Source organism: Cebidichthys violaceus, unplaced genomic scaffold, assembly GCF_023349555.1.
Source record: "Cebidichthys violaceus isolate CVI_PGR_0920_01 unplaced genomic scaffold, fCebVio1.0.p SCAF_212, whole genome shotgun sequence".
NCBI lineage: Eukaryota > Metazoa > Chordata > Actinopteri > Perciformes > Stichaeidae > Cebidichthys > Cebidichthys violaceus.
In genome coordinates this window covers 76,342-100,640 of record NW_027176387.1, presented here as the reverse complement: position 1 = coordinate 100,640, position 24,299 = coordinate 76,342, and the positions used below count along the sequence as shown (strand labels likewise).

General features: G+C 42.6%; 3 protein-coding genes across 3 annotated transcripts; 1 reads left to right on the top strand and 2 right to left on the bottom strand.

The window, feature by feature from the left end:
• Positions 1–3,752: 3,752 nt before the first annotated feature.
• On the top strand, positions 3,753–9,004 carry cdt1 (chromatin licensing and DNA replication factor 1). The gene is made up of 10 exons (XM_068717486.1): positions 3,753–4,326; positions 4,599–4,727; positions 4,827–5,107; positions 5,207–5,401; positions 6,321–6,463; positions 6,648–6,748; positions 7,041–7,229; positions 7,364–7,531; positions 7,655–7,856; positions 8,006–9,004. The coding sequence occupies exons 1-10, from the start codon at positions 3,880–3,882 to the stop codon at positions 8,167–8,169; spliced, it is 2,019 nt and encodes a 672-aa protein (XP_068573587.1). The 5' UTR covers positions 3,753–3,879; the 3' UTR covers positions 8,170–9,004.
• A 1,561-nt stretch (positions 9,005–10,565) lies between these two features.
• Positions 10,566–15,704, bottom strand: aprt (adenine phosphoribosyltransferase). Its single transcript, XM_068717497.1, has 5 exons — positions 15,582–15,704; positions 14,847–14,950; positions 13,365–13,498; positions 12,527–12,605; positions 10,566–11,972 (listed from the first exon to the last, which is right to left on the bottom strand). The coding sequence occupies exons 1-5, from the start codon at positions 15,668–15,670 to the stop codon at positions 11,833–11,835; spliced, it is 546 nt and encodes a 181-aa protein (XP_068573598.1). The 5' UTR covers positions 15,671–15,704; the 3' UTR covers positions 10,566–11,832.
• A 2,830-nt stretch (positions 15,705–18,534) lies between these two features.
• Positions 18,535–22,497, bottom strand: ppp1r35 (protein phosphatase 1, regulatory subunit 35). The gene is made up of 6 exons (XM_068717484.1): positions 22,345–22,497; positions 20,888–21,104; positions 20,734–20,785; positions 19,829–19,953; positions 19,653–19,743; positions 18,535–19,190 (listed from the first exon to the last, which is right to left on the bottom strand). Exons 2-6 carry the CDS (start codon positions 21,101–21,103, stop codon positions 18,913–18,915), a joined length of 762 nt encoding a protein of 253 aa, XP_068573585.1. The 5' UTR covers position 21,104; positions 22,345–22,497; the 3' UTR covers positions 18,535–18,912.
• Positions 22,498–24,299: the final 1,802 nt, after the last annotated feature.

The following is a 24,299-nucleotide window of genomic DNA, read 5'->3' as shown; positions in this document are numbered from 1 at the left end:
CGACCCTATTAGCATGCAACTGATTATAATGAACTTAGCAGGCTTTTAGGCTTTTAGAATATAAAAGAAAGTCCCAGAATCACAAGCCATGTGTTCACCTCCTGTGAACTAGCCTGACTGCTAGTCGTTGCTATTTCAGCGTACATAACAACAATTCTTATAGTATGTTTTGTATTACAGTTTTTTTCAATCGCTAACAAGCGCTTACCCATACTTCAGATACTTTTTCTAAACTCTTAACACAGACTCACACCTACAAACCACAATTGGCGAAATGGATAATTTTCTTCTCAAAAACACATTTTGTTAAATATATACTAACTCTTCATTTCAAAATTTAACACATCTTTCTCTGCACACACTAACTTTACCAAAACACTGGAAATCTGACTGTTCCTCTCAAAGGGAACAGTGTAGAGCTGCTTCATCCGCACTCTGTGTTTGGACAATGTCCGCGTAATGGTCGTGAGGCTGATGCTATCGATATTGTCAAAAATCCCATGGTCCTCCACAATTCTACTTTGAATTTCATGCAGTTTTATTGCATTATTTGCAACAACCATTTCTACAATGGCAAGCTCTTGATCATTAGTGAGGAGCTTTCCTCTTCCCCCAGAGGGAGGAAGACGTTGCATTCTTTAGAGGGACAAAAAATTCAACATCTGCATTACTGTATGGCCTTATTGACACGTCAAGTGAGAATAGAAACAATCCATGTAAAATGCAATACTTACCTGTTGGTTTGTTGAAAGATGCGTATAATGGGGGCAACCGTTGACCGCCTCAAATTGGGCTGCACTCTTTCACCAGCCTCTCTTAGTGAAAGACCGTGGTTGACTACATGGTCAATGATAGTGGCACGAATTCCATCACTGATTACTGTTCTTGCAGCCCTTGGAATGCCACCACCACGCATTCTTACACCTCTACCTTGCCCTCTCCTTGGGCCTGCTCTTCTCCCTGGCCCTGCTCCTCTCACTGCTCCTGCTCCTCTTACTGCATCTCTCACTGCTCCTGCACCTCTCACTGCACCTCTCACTGCTCCTCTCACTGCTCCTGCACCTCTCACTGCTCCTCTCACTGCTCCTGCTCCTCTCACTGCTCCTCTCACTGCTCCTCTCACTGCTCCTGCACCTCTCACTGCACCTCTCACTGCTCCTCTCACTGCTCCTCTCACTGCTCCTCTCACTGCTCCTGCACCTCTCACTGCTCCTCTCACTGCTCCTGCACCTCTCACTGCACCTCTCACTGCTCCTGCACCTCTCACTGCTCCTCTCACTGCTCCTGCATCTCTCACTGCTCCTCTCATTGCTCCTGCACCTCTCACTGCACCTCTCACTGCTCCTGCACCTCTCACTGCTCCTCTCACTGCTCCTGCACCTCTCACTGCACCTCTCACTGCTCCTGCACCTCTCACTGCTCCTCTCACTAGGCCTGCTCTTCTCCCTGGGCCCCTTGCTCTTACTCTTCCTCATCCAAACATTACAGTGTTTGTCTTTTTTTGTTTCTGTTTCCAAAAACATCACTCCTCAAAGTCCTCCTTTTACTGTATAAGTAATGCCACTGAGTCTAAGCCAGACTGGAATCAGCTGTGGTTTGCCGAATTTACCCAACATAAATCAGCTGTGTGTCAATTATTCAATTGTTTGTTTATTATCAGCTGAGATATATTGTTTTACAACTGATATCATTGCAGAAGAGGTTTTTAGACTGTATCTAAGGTTTGGAATATTGTTTTTGCCATTGTGGGATGTTGTGTGTTAACATTCGTAAATAATACAAAAACAATCCATAATTTTGTTGGGAGGTATAGCTTGTCTGTTAAGAAAATGTAAGCATTGTGGAAATGTGTTCACTGACTGCATATTGTTTGAAAACGACATGAAATGTGTGAATGGTATGGCCACAAAAGACCGATGCTGTGCTAATTGTGTTTAGAGTTTTGAAAATGTGACCACTGGTTGGACAAACGCTTGGTAGTGCCTGAAAAAAACTGTAATGGATCTCAGGACAGAATCCCCAAAAATACATCTGATAGAAAAATTAAATTTTTACCTGAAAACTTTCTCTGGGAGATTTAACCAAGAAGACAATCTAACTCAGCATGTGCAGAGTGAGAGTAAAATACAGAAAAGCCTGAAAAAATATACATAACATGTAACAGAGCGCCATCTTTTACTTTCTATCCTTTTCGGTGACCTCACAGATTTTAGTTGGATTAGGAACCACTGCCCTATTCAAATCCATCAGGCAGTGATACCACAATGAAGAGTAACGTTTTAATATTTTAAATGCCCATTAAGCCTTTCATATGAATGATCACTGTGTGTTGAGAACGTATTGGTAAGGGGTAGGCTAGTAACTGCATGTGGTTAAAATGCTGACTTCATCCAGTTACTGTGCTCTCATACGTTGTATTCAAGGTGCCTGTTGGTCCGGAGTAGAAAGTGAAGCACATGTGATTAAAGGGACAGTGAGTTGATGATAAGAGGCGTGTGCATATAGATTAAGAGATGATTAACACACAGTACTGAATGTGTTAAATGTGTTAAATGTGCTCATTGAAGTGGGATATTGCTGTGTTAAATTAATCCATTGATCATATGTGAGTGCAGTTGACGATCGTCAAAAATGATTTATCATGTCCTTAAACTTTAGAGGCATTCAGTTTCACACTAGAGTTAAGTCATTTCTTCAAAAAGATGAAAGATTGAAGACTCAATTTTAAGATACTTTAATATCTTATGATACTGTGTATCGGACCCTAAGAGTACCACATACCTTGTGCGTCAGTACGCCGTGGGGCTTGACAAAGGGCCAGTGTGTGACCTGTGAACGAGGACGGGCTGCTCACCCTGCTTATTGACCGGATCACACCCAAACGTACAGCCCAAAGGCTCTTTTCTGATACCCAGAAATCTCTCGTACACAGGAAAATTAGAAGAAAAGAGAAAACACAGGCAGATCAGTCTATCTATATACATAGTGGTTTTTGGAAATGGTGGCATATTATACCTTTGAGAAAAGTGGTTTATAGTACGTCACCAGCTCTGACCGTAGCAGCTATAGTCATGTGTTTACTTCATGTGTCCACAAAGAATACAAAAGGATTCTAATTGTCTGTTCATTGGTATTGTTTCTGTGATGCCAACCAGCAATATTACTCAACGTGCCGTGTGATACCTCCACACTGTAATCTAGTGTGTTCTGTGCCGTGAACTGGACCTGCAGACTCTCACAGAGATAAGACAGTTTGAGACATGAAAAGACAAAATGATATGTTGCCAGGTTGGGGCGTAAATAAAAGATGAAAGCTGTTCATGTTGCATGTATTAACAAGTCTAAATGAGATTCAAGACTCTGTGTCTTCTAGACCTAGAAGAAGACATTCATTTGCAAACCATTCACATTTTAGAAGTTGACAGAATATGAAGATTTATTATTGCTTTACAAACTGTCTTTCAATTGTGTTAAACAGCATTCTATATGACAGTTTAATAAATGATCACATGAGTCTGATTTTGTAATACACGTCTTTATTTGGGCTTTGTTATTCACAAACACACACAAATAATCAAGTCAACAGCGGAGCTGTTTACTGGTGTTTTTGTGATTCAACAAAATGTCGAAAACTGGTTTAAATGTAAAACGACTGCGTCTTTAATCAACATGGCCTATCCCTCGTTTATTGTCCTACCACGTGACCAGAGGGGCGTAGCTTCGGTAATTTCGCGCGAATTTCCTTTCTTCTTCCTGTGTGGCGTTGAATGTTTCCGGAAGTCTGTTGTCGGTGGACAGTATTTATACCGTTACCGTCTTCACAGACTCGTAGACTTGTTTTCACATCGCGGCTCTGAGTCCACCTCACTCAGCAGGAAGATGTCTCAGGCTCGAGTGACTGATTTCTTCTCCCAGAGAAAGAAAGGTGTCGCCGGTCCGGTCAAACCGACCAAGCCGCGCAGGAGCGCTGTTGTTGAGACCAGGACTAACGTTGCCAGTACGAGGACCAGATCCACCAAAAACAAAGGCGCTTTCCTCTACTCGTCCTCCGTCCATGAAGAGTTTGTCAGAGTTATCGACGAGGCGGTGGAGCTCAACGACGGAGTTTGTTCTGACGGACCCACCAGTCCCCGGACACCGAAGCGGACCTCGGCCGAGACACAGTTTGACCTCGGAGCCGCCGTGTTTTCAGCCACCGCCGACCACAGCACGGCCAAGAAGAGACGGCGAGAGGCGGTCATCACAGACGCTGAGGTTAATGTTCCGGAGAAAGCGACGAGGACGAAGGCCAGGAAGAAACTGATCCTCCCTCAAAACACCCCGCAGGTTCTGTAACGTTTCTTCTTCTGTTCTGGTGGAATCCAGCTAATGGCTGCTCCACGTTTGAGTAAATCTGTGAAGTTACGCTCGAGGCTGTTCCTCATCCGCACGGGCTCAATGTACACATGTACAGGCTCGTTCTCATGCTTTGGTTAAAGATGAGGTGGCGACCTTAAACCGCTGTGTGCCTACTTTTTGTTGCCCTGAATTGTTCGTGTATAGTGACGCTGTAGTGTGTGTGTGTGTGTGTGTGTGTGTGTGTGTGTGTGTGTGTCCAGGCTGCAGTCAAGTCCGTGTCCGGCGATCTGACCCAGCAGCACTCGGCTCCGGCAGTCCCCGGACAGAATGCTGAGAACCATCATCACTTTGAGACCAACAGCGAGATCACTAAAGGACAGGAAAGCGAGGTAACGCGCTGGATTTTCTGCAGATTATGACTTTGACAACTATGTAATGTATCCTCAAAGTCCCAAATTCATCAGCGTGGAAATGCCCCTTTCTGCCAGGCTCTGTGTAAAGAGGGCATTGCAACCCTCAAGTCTCGCCTTCAGAGGATCAAGAAGCATGCGGAGGAAACATCCAGCGCTTCAGCGTCCTCGTCCTCCTCGTCTCCAGCCGGTTCAGCTCCTCATAAAACAACCCCGCTTGTTCCCAAAACCGCCTCTGGTGCTAAGGCCCTCAAGTTCACTGTAGCTCAAGTCAAAGAGCTTGCAGCTAAAGCTCAGCGGAGGAAGCAGGAGAGAGAGGCCAAGGAGAGCAAGCTGAGTGAGACCCACACCGAGGACAGGTGAGCTGTGAAGACCAATGAGCACGGTGCAGCTGGGACACTAACCACTAACCAAAGCCCAAATCAGAAGCCAACGTGTGTTTTTTTTCTTGTTCATAGTACCGAGCAGCCAGCATACCAGCGGTACCACGCTCTCGCCCAGGCGGGCCCTCCGGGCCTGTCCCTGCCTTTCCAGTACAAGGTGCTGGCAGAGATGTTCAGGAGTATGGACACGGTGGTCGCCATGCTGCACAACCGCTGTGAGACCGCCACCTTCGCCAAGATCAAACGGGGAGTTCAGGACATGATGCACAAGTAAGTGGAATGACGGAGGGGGGGCCTGGCTGGGGCCTGGGTGTTCAATCGCCCCAAGTTCTCCCACACAACTTCCTTTCTCCGTTCTCTACACTGGCTCCCTGTAAGAGCTCGCATCCAGTCTAAGACTCTGGTGCTAGAATACAGGGCAGTGAAAGGAACAGCTCCTTCCTATCTCCAGGCCACGGTCAAGCCTTACTCCCCCGCCCGACCACTTCTCTCTGCTGCCTCCGGGCGATCGGTCGCCCCGTCGCTCAGAGGTCCCGGCGGCCGATCGACCCGGTCACGTCTGTTTTCTGTCCTGGCCCCACAGTGGCGGAATGAACTTCCCACTGACGTCAGGACAGCGGAGTCGCTGCCCATCTTTCATCAGGCTGAAGACCCACCTCTTCAGGAAGTGCTACCCTGAGCCTTCCACTCACCACTTATTGTATTCATACTAGCTTGTTGCACTTATTGTATTCGTATTACTTATAGCACTAACTGTTTCTCTTGTTTCTGTACTTTGGCTCTGAGTTATGCTCTGCTTCATGCTCTTAGATGCTTGTTTAAAGGAAATGTACTTATGACTTCTGGTAACTAGTAGTTCTTTTGATTACCAATGTTGATGCACTTATTGTAAGTCGCTTTGGATAAAAGCGTCTGCTAAATGACTGTAATGTAATGTAGTCAACGGATCTAAATGAGACGCGTGATTCTAAGGCAGCGGCCCAATTACCCCAAAGCACTGGAGTTTGGCACTATTTTCCTCAAAGCTCGTACCAAACAAAAAACTTCTACACACGGGATTTTCCAGAAGTTGTGGGATTTAAAAACCTCAAATCTTTTTATCAGTCGTGTTCATGACGTCTTTGAGCTCAGGACCGGCCGTCAGACTGCAGAAGCCGATGTTTGACTCTTTTCTTCGTCCTCCTTGCAGGCGCTTTGAGGAGAGCCACGTTGGTCAGATAAAGACGGTGTTTCCTGAGGCCTACACGTTTCGACAGGAGAAGAATGTCCCGGCCTTCAGCGGCAGCATGAAGGACCGCTGCCAGCTCACCGTGGAGCCCGTCCTGCTCTCTGGTTAGTTTAGTACATCACCACCGTTTCTGCTCAAAATGTTAGAAGTTGTCTTATTTTAACTCTGTTCACTTCACCATTTAAACACATTGTTAAATAGGATATAAATATAAACTGTGGGTGTAATAGCAAGTGTCTTTTTATAGATTTATTCATTTGTTAACCGGTGTGTTTTTGTCCTCCTCAGACCAGAATGAGGCTCGGCCTGTCCTGTCAGCCTCTCGCCTCCTGGAGAGAAGACGCGTCTTCCACCTGAATCTGGTCTCGATTGTCAAACGGCACCACAAGGTCAGCAGCTGTTTCATATCGTGAGAGTCACAACTAGGCATCGGCAGCAAATGGGGAGGAGTTTCAATGCATGGAGAATACATCTTGGAGTCTTAATTTCTGCTCACGAGTTTGCATATTACCTTTCTGGGTTTATTGTTTCCAACACAACCTTGCAGACAGTTTTGGAAAAGTAACGTACATTTGCTTCAGAAGTACCTGTGTAATTAAAGTACATATATGTTCATAAAACTTTCATCAAAGTCATGGAACTGCTGGTATAAATGTTTAAGAACCCTGTCTCTGTCTGCAGAGCTTCCTGTCCTCGTTGGTTCCTCCAGTGTCTGTCCCAGAAGACAAACTGACCCGCTGGCATCCTCGCTTTAACGTGGACACCGTGCCGGCCGTCTTCACCGACTCGCTGCCTCCGCCTCCCGACAGCGGCAGAGTGACCACGGCTCAGGAGGTGCTCGACAAGGCCCGCTCGCTCATCACACCCAAGGTACCGCGTCAATGTTCTGGCATTAAGAATGATGTGGATTATGTCTAAATGTCAGGCTTGATTTTTATAACGCCGACTTGAATTGTTCAATATATGAATTCATCGTCGGTCTTATTCTCTTGTCCTGCGGTTAGATGGAGAAGGCTCTGGTTTCTCTGGCTCAGAAGACAGAAGATGAAGCTGCAGAGAGAAAAGAGCCAGCACCTCCTCAGAACCCAACGGTCCCCCGAGTGTCCGCCCCATCAACTGCAGCTCAGGTCCCAACCGCCCTGAAAGGAGTGTCCCAGTCACTGCTGGACAGAGTAGGTGGACCGGGAGGAGGGCGGGGGTATATTAGTGCTGGGGTGGGCAGTTTAAACTTGACTTGATGTGTTTTATTAGCCTGTTGAGATTTAATCCATGTGTTGTTTTGTTGGCGGTTTCAGATTCGTGCCAAAGAGGCCCAGAAGCTCCAGGCCGTCATGACACGAAACCCCACACAAGAGGGCCGTCTGCTGATGATGTCACGGCTTCCCGAGCTGGCCAGGATTCTCCGGAACGTTTTTGTTGCAGAGAAGAAACCGTCTTTAATTATGGAAGTGGCCTGTAACCGGATGGTGGCCAGCTACAGATCTGCTCTCAGTACAGGTTGGTTCAACGGATGAGAAACATCAGCTGAGAACCAGCTAACTGTAGCTCTCAACATCATGTTCTGTAGGGAAGTAGTTGCTGTCTTCTAATAGCGTTTTGGAAAAGAACTGCAATGTGACTGGGTGTTCCTCCTCTCCATCAAACAGGTGAAATGGAGAAACACATCCGTCTTCTGGCAGAGGTGGCTGCCGATTGGCTGACTATTCATCCAATAAGGAAGGACTTCTACCTGAAGTTGAACAAGAACATGGAGCTCAACGTCGTTCTGGACAAACTGAGCGGCAGACTCCGAGAGGAGGAGAGAGTCTGAGATGCAGAACGACAGAATGATGAAGTGGTGAATGTCTCCAGCAGACCGAAGTCCAGTTGCTTTAAAGTGCAATATTTTTCAATGAACTTCACTCGTTTGTGGACCGAATGTGTGACATTTAAACAGGAGGGTTTTGCTGTTGTCGAGTTCTTACAGATTGAGCTCAGCTCCAGCGCTCCGCTATGTCCTGAAGGTACGACCAGACCTGGTCCTGGTGTTGTAAAGAGGTCGTTTTAACCACATTTCTGTAACGGTGACTGTGCTTTGTTTCCTTCCATGAAAGTGTAACGTCAACGTAGACTTCCAGTCTTTTTAGGGATCAATTTTCTACAATGTAGAACTGATGAATGTTTACTTTTTTTTGATGTCACTGTTTGATAATGTTTAAGAAATACAAGCATCTGTCCAAGTTCTGTGGCCCCCACTTGTTATTAAATATTACAGTCAAATCAAAGCCAATGATTGCTTTACATATGTGATGAACCCAACAGAGGGAGTCATGGGGGAAAAAAATAGATGTTGAGGTTTCTGCCCACGCAACACAACGGAGATGGTGGGATTTCAAATGTGGTTAAGAGAATATTTATGATCCATTGTCGAGGCAAATGAAACGCAACAATATAATCTGAAGAATTAGAAATCATCTGGGCAGGCAGAGACTTTTCCTGTAGCACCATGAGGGTGATGTTTTATGGTTTAGACTAACTATTGAATGGATTTCCATTCGAGACCTTCAGAGCCACTAACGTGGCTGTGGACTCGTGTTTATGATGACCTCATCACAGGTACATACCTTTTAAAGGAGGCAACACTCCTTGGGAATCTTGTCTGAAAATATGAGCACAGGACACTGGATGTACATTGTTTTCTTGATATAAGGATTCTTTAGTTACATTACAAATCAAAATATAATTCTTATCTAGAAAATCCTAATTTGAAACTATCCTATCAGTCGGAGGCTAAAATGTAACGTTGGCCGTCGGCCCCATCGTTGCTCATTCTGTATAAAAGCGCGTTCCCTTTTTTTCTTGGTTCGTCCTCTGAGACTAAGCATTCTGGTGTGATGAATATATTTAAAAGACAACCTGGTTCCTGGTATTTATTTCAGCATTAAAAGACTGTAGGAATATTTTCCACCACAGTGCGTGTGTGCTTTTAATTAACTGTCTCTACAAGTCTAGTTATGTATAAAGGTGTCGATAAATAAGCCCATAAAATGTATGTAAATGTATATTTAATCAGACAATGAAATAAACATCACTACAAGAGTTTTGGGGATGTGTCAGCCTCGTTAGTGTTCACGGTCACCTCGTTAGTGTACACGGTCACCTCGTTAGTGGTCACCTCGTTAGTGTACACGGTCACCTCGTTAGTGTTCACGGTCACCTCGTTAGTGGTCACCTCGTTAGTGTACACGGTCACCTCGTTAGTGGTCACTTCGTTAGTGTACACGGTCACCTCGTTAGTGTTCACGGTCACCTCGTTAGTGGTCACCTCGTTAGTGTACACGGTCACCTCGTTAGTGGTCACCTCGTTAGTGTTCACGGTCACCTCGTTAGTGTACACGGTCACCTCGTTAGTGTTCATGGTCACCTCGTTAGTGTTCACGGTCACCTCGTTAGTGGTCACCTCGTTAGTGTACACAGTCACCTCGTTAGTGGTCACCTCGTTAGTGTACACGGTCACCTCGTCTGACACAAGAACATCTGGTGGAGAGAGAGTGAGGACGTACCTTTGACAGGCAGTATTTCATCCATCCATTATCCCTAACCCCTATTTTTAAAATGGCACTTGTCTGTAGGACAAGGATGAATAAACTAGCAACAACTGTCAAATGTGTGGGAGTAAGAAGAACTCATCTCTGATATGTAGTGGAGTAGAAGTTTAAGGTAACAGTACGGCAGAGAGCAATCCACCATTCAGATTACACTCTGGTCTCAACAGAAAGACTAACCTAAGCATCTATCAATACTGCATTTTTTTGTTATTTGGCTTTTATTCAACTTTAAACTGGCTTTCTTTTGTTGCTGTGTTGAAAGGTTACAGGTTGGGATATGGTCCAGAAAGGTCAAATATAGTGACCATCAAATGCACACTGGGCCTCGTTCACAAACAGTGCTTAATTAAACCGTGTGTACAAACGTCTTCCGCACCAATCAGGAGTTCATCCATTCTTTCTGAGCTGACTTTGTTGTTACTCTGGGAACAGCTGTAGTACTTTCTCAGACCATGGCTACACTCAAAGGATCTGAACGTAAACAGGCCCTTTAACTAAATGCATCTCATATTAAAACCATTCATTAAAACATGCTTTACTTCACAATACTTACAACTGTTGGTTAACTAATGCATTGGCCGAATGGACCTTTCATTCTCATCAATTAGTCATTCAAATAGATATTCCACATTTCTTTTATTGAGGTATTCAAACAAAGTTTCAACGGTTGTCATATTTTATGACGTCATCATACACAAAATAAAAAATGTATCCGACGGTGTTGAGGCTATAGAAATGTAATTGATGGTGCGGACTGCTGCTAGACCGCCCAAACAATACAGCAACATGACAGCTTTTTTTTGTTGGTTTTTGAAATATGGATTGGAGCAGAATATTTCGTTAGATAAAAAATATGTTGTGAATTTTGGAAATGATTAAGTCGATCTCAACAATGCTCTGTATTTATAGGAAATGTTTGGATCAGAAGGATCTAAATCTACAAATGGTTTCATACTAATGTTATCAGTGTAGCCTGATCCGTCTAACACTGAGCACGAATACAGAATTATCTTCACACGTCACCAATCAGACGGTCATTTTGTGAATAAAGTAGGAACGTTTCTACGCACATTCCTGTGAATGAGGCCCACTGCGAGTACAAAAGTAAAGGCTTTGAGACCAGTGGAATATGAACAATACGATAAAATAAAGCTTAGTGACAAAAAGAAGGTATTTTGTTGTTTAGCAGGCAGCATTACATACCAAGTCACATGGATAGCACAGCAGTAAGATAAACTGATACATGGAGAAACATTTTTTGGATAGATATAAAATACGATAAATGAAAAAGTAAATCCATTGTCATACAGTCTGCAACAGATGTATTCTTAATTATGCCTTCCTACCTTATATCACTCCATCTCTCCTTTATGCTTCCTCCTGTTCAGGCATTCAGGGATTCAAGGACTGATCCCAAGTAAGAGAAAAGACATTTTAAGAATCCCAGCCGTCTCCCTGTCATAAGCATTACATTACATTACAGTCATTTAGGAGATTACAGTTCAGTATCTATCTACTGTAGACACAGCTACGGAAGACATTTTGGGTTAAGTGTCTTGCTCAAGGACACATTGACATGAGACTAGTGGAGCAGGAGCAGGGGATCGAACCACTGACCCTCTGATTGAAAGGCGGCCCTGCTCTCCTCTTAGCCACGGTCACCCACGGCATCAGAGAATTAACAGATTTATGAATGAATAATACAAAATTAATAACAATTCATTGTTAACAATTATAACAAATCAGTACTTGAATGAAATGACAAAAACTGTAAAGTTGTGCGTGAGCTGAAGAGGGTTCTTTGGTGCTGGTTACACTTAAGAAGCACCTGATTGGAAAACGAGTCAAATTGTGGTTTTCCAGCCTTTGTGGCGGCTGCAGCGTCCTCAGTACTGCACCAGCGAGAACACAGAGTGGGATTTCAGTTTGTCAACACCGTTCAGCTCTTTGAGCTCGATCACCACCAGGCAGCCCAGAATCTCAGCCTTCTGCTTCTTCATTAGCTCACAGGCTGCATACAATGTCCCTGCAACACACACACACACACACACACACACACACACACACACACACACACACACACACACACACACACACACACACACACACACACACACACACACACACACACACACACACACACACACACACACCTTAGATTGTTTATTTTCTGTGCCTTCATTTCGGATTTGTACATTTGCTCAAAAAATGTGTGCTTCATCTCACTCAAGCCTTGATGCTTTTTGGAATACATATGTTTGATTGGCCGAGTAGCATCAAGTGGTGTGATTTATAACGCATGTAATTGGTGTGTGTGTTTGCTCTGACTCGCTAAACGAGTGCTGTGAAGGCTAGAAAAGGTGTGCCGGTTCAAATAGAAGTGCTTCGTCAAAATTGAATATTGAGTCTCGTCAGCTGACAGCCAATGTAAATCCATAAGTTCAGCAGTATACTCTCTCATTGACGCAAGCAGAAGGAAGCGTCAGTAAGGAGAAATATTTGATATTTTACATGTAGTTTGTTTTTGTAAAAATTCCCTAGCCCGACAACCAGTGAACATGATGGCTATACAACTCTCACCTCCGGTAGCCAAAAGGTCATCAATGAGTAAAATCTTCTGTCCTGGAGCCACAGCATCCTCCTGGATTTCTGCTTCTGCCTGGAGGATCAGAAGTAAAACAGCATCAGCACTGTGCTGAGGGAGACTAAAGCTGAAGACAATAAAAAGAGAGGAATAGAGAGATTTTGAGAGGAACGGCCACTCCAGTGCTCATGACCTTTGACTGGAGTAAAGATTCACGTTCCAGTATGATGATACCCTGAAGCAATGCTGGGGTGCTTTCAGGACACAAATATGAAATGTTAGACACTAGCAGAAAATCTCCCTGAAGTCATGTCCTTCTTAATTTACAGAGAAGAGGGAGAATATCATTTGTATGGCTAAGTGGGTGTATTACTAGTAATAACTTCTGCTAATAGTGCTAATACTACTCCCATCATATGAATAATTTCTGTCCTATGGATTGACTATGTTGTACTTGTATTATGTTCTTTATTCTGTACACATGACAGCTATTGTACTTCTGTCCATCCTTGGAGAGGGATCACTTCTCATTTGCTTTACCTGCGGTTTCTTCCTTTTCTTTCCTACATGTACACTCGTGTCTCGTGTTTTGTCATACCTGTAAAATGTGCTGTTCTATGTACGCATTGTACTGTATTAGTACATGTTGTTTCTCTGTTCTTATGTGTAGACTTGTATACACAAGACATTTTGGCTTAAGAACAGTTTGTGTGAACATTTATATCAATTAAAACATTATTCTCTAGATGTCTGTATTCCCCAATTACCATTCAACATAACTGCAAAGGCCAGCAAATAGTAAATCCTTAGCGTGTGTGTATTTGTGTAGTTTACCTTGCCATACTCCAAATCATACGCCACAGACACAGTGGTTCCAGGCAGTTTGCCTTTCTTTCTGACAAGGACGAAGCCAACACCCAGCCGCTGGGCAAGCAGAGGACCGAACAGGAACCCACGAGCATCTAAACCTGAATGCGACGAAAACCAGTTTTTACACGTCGTTGTATGTGAACCTCATCTATTGAAGAGGCAGTTTTGCCCTGACCCAAAGTATATAACGGATGGAAGAGATGCCAAGCAAGGTGCCAACAGCCCATCAGGTCGAAACTAGAGGATGGCTCAGCCTTCAGGAGCAATTTGGGTTATCTCACCCAAAGACACTTTGAAATGCAGACTGGAGGACGACCCGCTCTACCTCTGAGCCACAGCCACCCACAGTGCATGAAATCATTTCACTTTGAAAAATAAGTGCATTTAAAAAAAAAAAAATCTTAATTTCTTTAAGGCATTTATACTCCGTGCACTGTTCTTTGCATTATTCTTATAAACAGCAGAGGCCATGAAAACAAAATGAACTTTGTAAATCAAAAAGACAGCGACTCATAGATATGCCCATAGACTGCAGGAGTAACTGGTAAAAGCCATAAACCAAGCCCCACAAAGCCGAGGAGGGATTGTAACTATCTGTAAACTCATATATCTTCTATTTATGGACTACTTTATTGCCTTTGTACCAGCCCTGTAAGGAAACAAGTCCAGTATTAAAAGCATTTTAAAGAAACAAAGATTGAATATCCCGTAAACAATTTGATTTGGCTGCAAAATATGTACTCAAATGAAGCTTTTTAAGACTTCCTGTTTCTAAAGCGTTTAAAAACAAATTGTCCTAATATGTATAATCCCTAGACGTGTAAATTGAGCTTTTATCAATTAACTATTTGTGACAAATGTACCAAGTTACGGCTTTCGTGCCGGCCTTGATTACGTCATTTTCTGCACGCCGGCTTCACAAAGGCGAATATAAACTAAGCTTAAGAAACCACCGGTTCTTTCCTGAACGACTTCAATGTGATGACGGTTAAATATGTTGTACACAGGGTTTAAGATTATGTCATGGCTGAAATTATGGCTTTGCAATCCACAGCATAAACATGGTAGGATGAAGTCAGGTCAGTAAAGAAGACCTATGCCTCCGTCTTTCAAAAAGACTTTCCCACAAATAAGAGTGATATTAGAAGGTACAGAATTAAATGGACAAAGGGCCAGTTTGAAAGTACTGAACTCAGAACGACCAAGTCCTTAGTTGAAATCACAAAGTTGTCTGGGATTCACTCTTTGTTGGAGGAAGGAGACAAAGTAATGGCAGATAAAGACTTCCTTATTTGTAACTTTTTGTCTCTGTGTGTGTGTGTGTGTGTGTGTGTGTGTGTGTATATATATATATCTATATATATATATATATAGATATATATATATCTATATATATATATATCTATATATATATATATAGAAAGGCGCTTTGCTTTGGCTTCTGACCTACTATCAGCTCGACCTGCTGGTGATGCTTCCTCACATGTTCTTCAAACAGGTCAATCACTGCTGTCAGAGCAGCTGGATCCTTCAGGATGGGACAAATATCCCTGCAGCGCGCGCGCGCGCACACACACACACACACACACACACACACACACACACACACACACACACACACACACACACTAGTATCCGCTCATTTCAAATGGAAGTCATTGTGAAACAGATTGTGAGATCACATGTGATTTGTTAATGAATTTCTGCTTCGCACATATTTGATGTATTCCTCCATCAGCACACCTGATTAACATAGTAACTAAAACAATGAAATTAAATTTAAATTATTTAATGAATCCTTCAGTCCAAAAATGTCTTCAAATGTGTTGAAGACATTTAAGATATTACATGTACACTGATGCAACAAATTACCCAGAAGGCCGTTTTGAGTCACCAAAAAGTACTTTTTTACTTTTTAAAGATCATTTTGCACTGCAACACATCCGGAAGTTTGCCATGTCGGAGTCTTTTTATGTTTGTTTGTTTAAATCAAAGCCCACTTCCGCACCCACATCTACTGTGTTCACAGGGCAGCGTGTGACCAACACATTAAGACACGTTCGGTCCACAGCTGCTTCACCTGCTGGGTGGAGCAGCTCACGTTCTACCGCATGACGAGCTCTCTCTGGGTAGCGTGGAGGAGGAGACGGGCCTTTAATTAAACAGCACGTAGTATCTTACCTGAACAGGATGCCTTTCTTTGGAAAGTCTGGAAAAGCTCGGATATGTCTATGGACCAGCTGGAGTTTTGATTCTGGATCTGCTGCCATTCTAGCTGCGTGTGTCGCCGGAGCGCTTCTTCTGCTTTTACGGCGGTTGGCATCTATCTTATTGGTGCGTTATCGCCACCTTCTGCTCCGGAGTGTGGATCAGAGAATATACTTACAATCGTTCAGCCGAAACAAAAACGTACCATATCCCTGCATTTCCATCATATCCTATCATATCTGTTCTTTAAGAAAGAGAATGGTACCCTAACCTGTGCTCCCTCGCCCATGCTCAGTACTCCTTTTAATGTGCATTCATGCACCACTAATTCCCTCAGATTATTCCTCTTCATCTCTCTCTGCATCTCATACTCAACTACAACTCAAAACGACGTGCTCATCCTTCACACAACCTTGTCTGGTGTTTTCTATCATTTTCAGTGTTTTGTTTATTGTTTATTAACCGTAACCTTGTCAACACTGTTTCCTCTCTCCTATTCCTACTACCTACCCTGGTAACTTTGACACTCTTTTGAATATGATATAGATGTCTCCCTTTATCCTCTCTGTCCCACCTTTTTTGCCACATTTGGTTGACCTCTGCTTTACTGATATTAATTTGCATATTTCCTTTCTTTAAAGCCCTCTTTGCCAACTCCTCCGCCCTCTCATCCCCACTCACCCCTACATGTGCTGGAACTCACAGGACCGTAACCTGACCTCCCTGATGAGTTATTCTTGTGGCTGACTGAAGAACTTCATACAGTTTATCTTGAAAAGACCTTAAACTTTCCAGGGCTGAAGATGAGTCGGAGCATATCAACACCTTTTCTAGTTTTTTCCACCCATTGTAGAGCAACCAGCACCGCCAGCATCTCCACCGTGTAAACCCCGAGATTGTTGGATGTTCTTCTGCTGATTGTTATTCCTTTAGCTGGTCTTGCCACCCCATATTCCGTCACTCCTGTTTCAGGTTTCTTCGTATAAATCTGTGTAAAATCACTCTACTCTTTCATTACATAATATTCAAATGCACTTACCAAATCAACTTTATCTTTTTCTTTCATTTTGACCTCTAACAAATACCAGTCTATATCAGGCAACACACCCGTTCATGAAGCCTCCACCGGGTAAGATTTGACTGCTGTGAATCACCGTGAATCAAAAAGAATCAAAGGACTAGTCACGGTGCCTTCAGGCGAACCATTATCAAGTATTGATTTCACATGTCTGGCCCAATCCGTACTTGAAGTTTTCTTCCAAACAGAAAATCCTTTACCCAGTTATAAACTCTCCCAACAATACCTAAATTGTGCAGCTTAATTAGCAAACCTTCCTTCCACCTCATGTGACTCTCCCTAAATGACGTGCCCGCCTACATCAGATGACTTAAACGCAGTGGTGAGCCGTGTGTTTCGTACCTGGGCCTTCAGTGCTGCCCTACTACAGTTAAACCACCTCCTGATAACCTCATTATGACGTCAGCATGACGGGATGCTTTGTCATTAACAGGCAATGCATATCGTCAAAATCAATGTAATTAACACAACAACAAGAACAAACTCACAAGAACCAGTCACGTATAATTATATGACAACAAAGCAGGTAGAATAACATTAAACCCAAATAACAGGATTCAACAGGCCTCTGCACATTCCACGCGCTAAAACACGTATTCATCCACACACTCAAAGGCACCATTCAAATATTATTCACTTCAGAGAACAATATTAACCATATAATAAAAATGAACACAGTGGTAACACTACTGCAGATGTAAAAACAAAAGCAGTTCACTTACCACAGCTGCTGTTCACTTAAAGACAAAGTCCCTCCTTCTCTCTCTGTGAACAAAGAGTTTAAGGACGCAGTTGCAAAAGCATAACACCTAAATCATTGTGTCCCGGGCTAACTGTTGGCCATTTACCAAGTTCTTTACAAATTATGTCACTTCTAAATAGACTTGACCATTGTGCATCATGGGACACCATTGTCAGTTTAGACACTAGCCGTGCCCAACTTCAACTAGTAGAGGGCAAATACCAAAGGGACAATTGTGGGACAAGATAGATACTTTGAGGAGGAGACAGGGTCAGGTTGTGGAACTACCCATCATACAAGTTGTATTATGCTGCACAGTTCTGGAGCTGAACCTGTGTCAACAAAAAACAGATACCGGCCCAAGCTCCCCCCCTTACGGACTCACAGACTTTGAGGCGCGCTCCCGCAAAGTCCGTGAGGGTTTAGTTCTGTCCCTCTGTCACATCATCAAGTGTTTGCTGTCCCATTCGTATTTACACCATTTCAAACCCTCACAGTCTCTCACACTCAACCACAGGTGACGTCAGTAAGTCCTTGAGGGTTCAGGGTTTGAGGCTTTAGGGGGGACATTGGGATTGTCCTCATTCAAAGCAGCCCTTAGCATTCCTGCAGAACAATACCATCAGTCTAAACAACAAGGGCCACAGAACTTGTTACATCATGAAAGTATTCCATTACAGGCGGAAACGTACAGATTGAACACTGTCTGCTACACACACACACACACACACACACACTCTGCTGCACGTTACTAGCCATGAGCGAGGACACACGAGAGCAGCCTTCACAGAAGTCTTTTAGTGACACTCCCTCATTGTCTATCAGGTATTTGACTGAACGATGCGACTGATCACTGACGTTTCATACCAGTGAAGACAGATCACAGGTTAAACTCAAGCATATTATTCTGTATCACTCAAGTTTTATATTTCATGTTTTCTGATTCACCATCTGGTAATACTACGTTCATTGAAGGTCTGAACAACAAAGGGACAGAAATATGTCTTTTTATGATCTTTTACTTAATAACTTGTATTTTAAGAGAGCGCTTATGAACCGGTACAGAACACAGTATGAATACAGTCATGATAGGTGGGCGTCTTTATTAGTATTCGTACAGTACCCAAGTGAGCAGACAACGCCATCAAAAGTCTCTCCAGCTTTTAAAGCCGACTGACAGCTGATCATCAGACATGGACGTCTCTTCACGTGACGATACAGAAGTTCTCTCTTAAAACACATTTCCTCGTTTCCTCTCTCTCCTTGTATGGTTTCCTTTCCTCCAGGAAAAGAGACGCAAGTGAGGAAAACGTGGATGCAATTAACAGACTTTGGGATGTTTGAAAAGACTTTATTGGAAAAACAAAAAGTATCTAAATACAGATTTCAGTTTATATTAATAATTTAAAAATCAGTATTTACTGTCAATCAGAGCTCTCCCATGTGTGTGTGTGTGTGTGTGTGTGTGTGTGTGTCAGAGCCTCTCAGCATCTCCCTCTTCTGTGGAGGTCAAAGGTGGAGCAGGTGGGACATGGCAATGGGCAGGGCTTGTAGTTGACAGGCTCCTCCTCTAGCAGGACAGGTTTTTGTCTAAGGTGGTCGGAGGTCCTGAAGAGGAGGAGAGAGGGCCCATCTGCTGTCTTGTTGCCATGACAGGGCGGCAGCAGCCTATGCTGCAGCACCTGGCTGATCAGCTGATCTTCCTTCACCTCGACACAGACCAGTGAAGTGAAGAGAAGCTGAGAGCGAGAGACGTTCACTTCTACAGGCAAAGACAGAGACAGAGGACGTAGAAGTTTAAACAAGGTTGAGGAATAGAAAATGTGTATGACCCTAACTGAGTTAAAATGAAATCTAAACACCAAAAGTCTACACAAACGAACAAAGTCATAATTGAGAGGAATTATTGTTTTATGATTCTAAAAATTGTTTTTAGGAAATGCTACATTGTATAAAATACAGGTCACGCTATATCACTTATACTTCATTTATGCATCACTAAAATAGGATGTTTTGAACAAAACAATGTGTTCCATGCAGTAAAAATGTGTGTTTCTTAATGAAATGTGTTTTAGTGCCACCTTCGTGACTTTTCAAACTCTAACTTTAGGCTCAACATACCTTGCTAACACATTAATCTTGCTTGAAATAAGGTAGATGAGCAGCGCCCCTTGTGTGTGTGTGTGTGTGTGTGTGTGTGTGTGTGTGTGTGTGTGTGCGTTACCTTCAGTAGCTCTGGTGTTGATCAAGGTTTTGGTCCTCTCTGACCGACGCAGAGTCTCCTGAACGGCCTTCTGGGAGTTAAACTCAGCGCCCTGCAGGACAACAGACAGGTTACCGTGGGAACCAACAATCAATTAGCTCAGCTGTGATTTATAGTGCTGCTAAAAAAGTGTGAACCTGCAATGACTGAAGCTCCGCCTTCAGAGCCAGAGTGGTGTTTAGCCCCACCCTCTCGAGAAAGCCTGGATCTTGATTGGAAACTGCCAATCTGCCACCACGGGACTCCACCCATTGTCTGGGGGCTACATAAAGAGAGAAGAGGAAGAAGTTATTGATTATTCCATTGACCAGCGAGCAGTGTTAGCTCTGTTACAGTCTATAGTTTTTACTTTGAACAATGATGGATTGATTTGTGTACAGGAAGCTGCAGCAACTCCTGTGTATTATTACACCTCTACTTGACACCCAAAATATTATGCAGCTCACTGCGGCAGAATGTGAGATTAGCCTCGGACAGACACAGAGGTGCACACATGCTCACAGTCGCATATGAGCAATCTTTACGTTAGTTTAATGTAGAGGAACCTTTGGTTATTTGCAGATAGATAGATATGGTTCTGTTGTTGGGAGGTGGTTTTAAACTTTGCATGGACAGAACACATTTTAAATGTTTTAATAAGCTTGATAAAGGACGACTTAGACAACAAAGACTGACATTACATCTGAATAACGGTTCAAACTCTAGTGGAGGAGCTGCACAACGTTGTTAAATGTGTTAGATAGGAATGTCTGCTGTGCCCTGATACATGAGAACGATTAGGGATGCACCAATACCAGTATCGGGTATTGGGTCCGATACTGTGCTGATGTACTCGTACTCCTAAAACTACTCGGATACAACTGCACCCGATACCACTAAGGCAACGTGACGTTAACCGCTCTTCGGTTGGAGCGTAATAAGCCGCTCAGCTGCAACGATAACCTGATGAATCAACAGGTTAAATCCCGAGTGTAAAATAGGGCCCTCGTCATAATTGTCAGACTCCGGTTACAGTGGTGACATCCTCGGCTCCACCTCTGACCTCTGCTCTGCTCCGGTGTTACCGCAAGATCCACCGGCTCTTCAAAAAACACCTGCAGAACAAACACAGAATGAAGTCGTTACACCCTCGCACACACCAGGACTACAGGGCGACGTCACAAAAACAAATTAGGACTAAAAGATGATGTCATCACCTGTATGTTCGTCCCTCTTCCCGTCTGTCCTTGGGGGAAGGGCTTCAGCTGTGATTGGTCACTTTGCTGACATATCTTCAGTGGGCCGGTCTTGGGAGCGGAGCCGAGTGTGACGGACAGGTCGAGCTCAGGACAGTGAATCGGAGAGGAGGAGGAAAGGGGATAGGGGGCAGGGTGAGGAGAGGGGGTAGGAGAGAGGAAGGAGGAAGAACTCATCCTGACAGGAAACAATAGACACATTGATTTTCAGTGGAATGCGCCCAAAAAATAAAATATTTGTGCAGTATATAGTAGTATAGCATATAGGAGTATAAGTAGAATAGCATAACATGGAAATACTCCATCAAGTACAAGTAACATTACCTCAAAATTGTACAAGTAGCTACAGTATTTGAGTAGCTAGTTAAGTGTAACGATGCTTTGTTACTTTTCACCAATGGTGTGTGGAATATCGTTGTCATTTGATCCCGTTACGTTATTTTGTATCGTTATATTTAGGTCAATAAACCGTAAGTCAAATGTAATCTGTTGGTTTACAGATAACTATAACGTTAGATAAGCAGTTACGTTACACTGTAGTCAGTTAGCTTGTTAGATAGCACATTAAACCAGTTAGCTTGTTAGATAGCACATTAAACCAGTTAGCTTGTTAGATAGCACATTAAACCAGTTAGCTTGTTAGATAGCACATTAAACCAGTTAGCTTGTTAGATAGCACATTAAACCAGTTAGCTTGTTAGATAGCACATTAAAACAGTTAGCCTGTTAGATAACACATTAAACCAGTTAGCTTGTTAGATAACACATTAAACCTGTTAGCTTGTTAGATACCACATTAAACCAGTTAGCTTGTTAGATAGCACATTAAACCAGTTAGCTTGTTAGATAGCACATTAAAACAGTTAGCCCGTTAGATAACACATTAAACCAGTCAGCTTGTTAGATAACACATTAACCAGTTAGCTTGTTAGATAACACATTAAACCAGTTAGCTGGTTAGATAGCACATTAAACCAGTTAGCTTGTTAGATAACACATTAAACCAGTTAGCTTGTTAGATAGCACATTAAACCAGTTAGCTTGTTAGATAGCACATTAAACCAGTTAGCTTGTTAGATAGCACATTAAACCAGTTAGCTTGTTAGATAGCACATTAAACCAGTTAGCTTGTTAGATAACACATTAAAACAGATAGCCTGTTAGATAACACATTAAACCAGTTAGCTTGTTAGATAACACATTAACCAGTTAGCTTGTTAGATAGCACATTAAACCAGTTAGCTTGGTAGATAGCACATTAAACCAGCCTTTAATCGTTGACGCTAGTTTTTAGTTACTAGTTGAACGTCAGTCTCCGTTTAGTGTTCATCAGACTGTTTAGCTTGTCTATTTGTTTCACAGAGTATACATTGAAGCTCATACAGTTAGCCTGTAAAATTAACATATTCGTGTGTTACCTGATTTAGTCCGATCGGAAAATATCCTTAGAAACACCAGACCTACAGAGCATCTCTGAAGAGGATCCAACGTTAAACGTTTTTATTATCCGAAGATTTATCTTTTAAATTACCCTCCTCGCACTCTTCTTCTTTGGTTTTACTGACCGACTACTCTTCTTCTTCTTCAGTGGTGTTTAACGGCAGCTTGCATCAGTTTTGTTGCATTACTGCCATCTTCCGGTTTCAGTCAGTTCCTATGTTCCCAACTACTAAACTTTCCCCATCAGTCCCGTTGCTCGCAAGACGTTTGTAAAGCACCTTCTTCCCAGATTACTTGATCCCCACTCCAGTATATTATTCAGCTCTCTTCCTCTCATCCTTAGTCTTTGCATTTCTCCCATCATGCCCTTCATTTCTAAACTATGTTTAATACAGGAGGTGATACCGTGTTGAACAGTTTCTGATGCCGGGCAGTGCTCACAGAGACCGGTTGGATGCTTCCTATCATGTGTACTGTGTTTGGCTAGTTTGTCCACTTTTTAATTTCCTCTGATACTTATATGGGCTTACTGTTACAAGACCTTAGGCCCTGATCTGGCGTGTATTTAATCTTTAGCATTGAGGAAGGAACATATAAATCCTTGTTTGATTTTTTAAAAGAAACTGAATTAATGAAGATAATTGTGTTTCTTTTACTTTCTTAATATTTGTTTGTTTAGTTTGTTTGTTTTCGCCTAGTTCGAGGTAATGCACCTTTAACGATAGTTGCCACTTTTATATAAAGAGGAAGAAAAAGAGGAGGAATTAGAAGAAAAAGAAATTTGTTTTCCTAAATGCACTTAAGAAAAAATATTCCTACATATAGATGTGCTTTCAGAAGGCGCAATGGGAAATACTTCAGGAATGCTGCAGGGAGCGAGCTAGCAATATTAAAATGGATGGGAGTGTGGATGAGTGTAATAGTGAAGTTACAATTATGATAACTGAAGCTGCATCGAAAAGTATACCAAAAACTGTGATAACTGGGAATAAAAAAAGTGTGCCATGGTGGAATGACGACTTGGCAATTAAAGAAAAAAGCAGTGCTCTCAGAAACCTCAGAAATAACTTGAGTGTGGACCATTTATTATAATACTATAAAAGAAAGAGAGCCATAGCACACAAAATCATTGAAACAGCTAAAAAGAATACCTGGAGACAGTTTTGTTCTTCAATAGGAGAGAGAGAGATGTAGGACAGGTATGGAATATGATTAAAAACATGAGTGGAAGAAGGATAACCAGTAAGATACCAGTCCTAGAAGGAAAACATTTAGCAAAAACAGATATAGAAAAAGCCAAACTTTTTTTTTGACGAGTGTTAGTGTCCACAGTGGAGATCACCTTACAGACATACATACACTAAGGAAAGAAGAAGTCTTAAAAGTTAATGAAAAGGTTTATGATAAAAAGGGAGATATCAGCTCAGCTCTGGATATGGAATTTACTTTCAGGGAAATGAGACGGAAGCAAATATTCTGCTCTGGATCAAGACCAATAGTGTTATGCCATGTTCAGACAACTGCCAGAGGGAACTCTAGAATTAGTGCTGAAACTTTTTGATAAGATATGGACTGAAGGAAGAATACCTGAAAAGTGGAAGATGGCAGTGATTTCACCATTCGTTAAACCAGGGAAAGATGCAACCAATGCTAAAAACTACAGACCTCCCACTTATGTAAATGGAGAAAAATTATTGTATATAGGTTCTGCTATATGCTGATTACCTAAAAGAAAATGGGTAATGGACAGGGGTTAACATTGTACAGCATTGCTACATTCATACAATATATATATATATATATATATATATATATATATATATATATATATATATATATATATATATAGTATATATGGGCTTTGATGAGAACTTATATGGACTATGGTCGCATGGTGTACGAAGCAGCAGTAAAAAGTCATCTTGAAACGAAG

Coding starts and splice junctions, on each gene's coding strand:
- cdt1 (XM_068717486.1), top strand. CDS start 3,880: ATGTCTCAGGCTCGAGTGACTGATTTCTTCTCCCAGAGAAAGAAAGGT. Junction 5,108..5,206: donor GAGACCCACACCGAGGACAG/GTGAGCTGTGAA, acceptor TCTTGTTCATAG/TACCGAGCAGCCAGCATACC. Junction 7,532..7,654: donor CCCAGTCACTGCTGGACAGA/GTAGGTGGACCG, acceptor TGGCGGTTTCAG/ATTCGTGCCAAAGAGGCCCA.
- aprt (XM_068717497.1), bottom strand. CDS start 15,670: ATGGCAGCAGATCCAGAATCAAAACTCCAGCTGGTCCATAGACATATC. Junction 13,499..14,846: donor GCAGGTCGAGCTGATAGTAG/GTCAGAAGCCAA, acceptor CGTCGCATTCAG/GTTTAGATGCTCGTGGGTTC. Junction 12,606..13,364: donor ATGATTTGGAGTATGGCAAG/GTAAACTACACA, acceptor CTGATCCTCCAG/GCAGAAGCAGAAATCCAGGA.
- ppp1r35 (XM_068717484.1), bottom strand. CDS start 21,103: ATGAGTTCTTCCTCCTTCCTCTCTCCTACCCCCTCTCCTCACCCTGCC. Junction 19,954..20,733: donor AACACCGGAGCAGAGCAGAG/GTCAGAGGTGGA, acceptor CTCTTTATGTAG/CCCCCAGACAATGGGTGGAG. Junction 19,191..19,652: donor CAACACCAGAGCTACTGAAG/GTAACGCACACA, acceptor CTTTGCCTGTAG/AAGTGAACGTCTCTCGCTCT.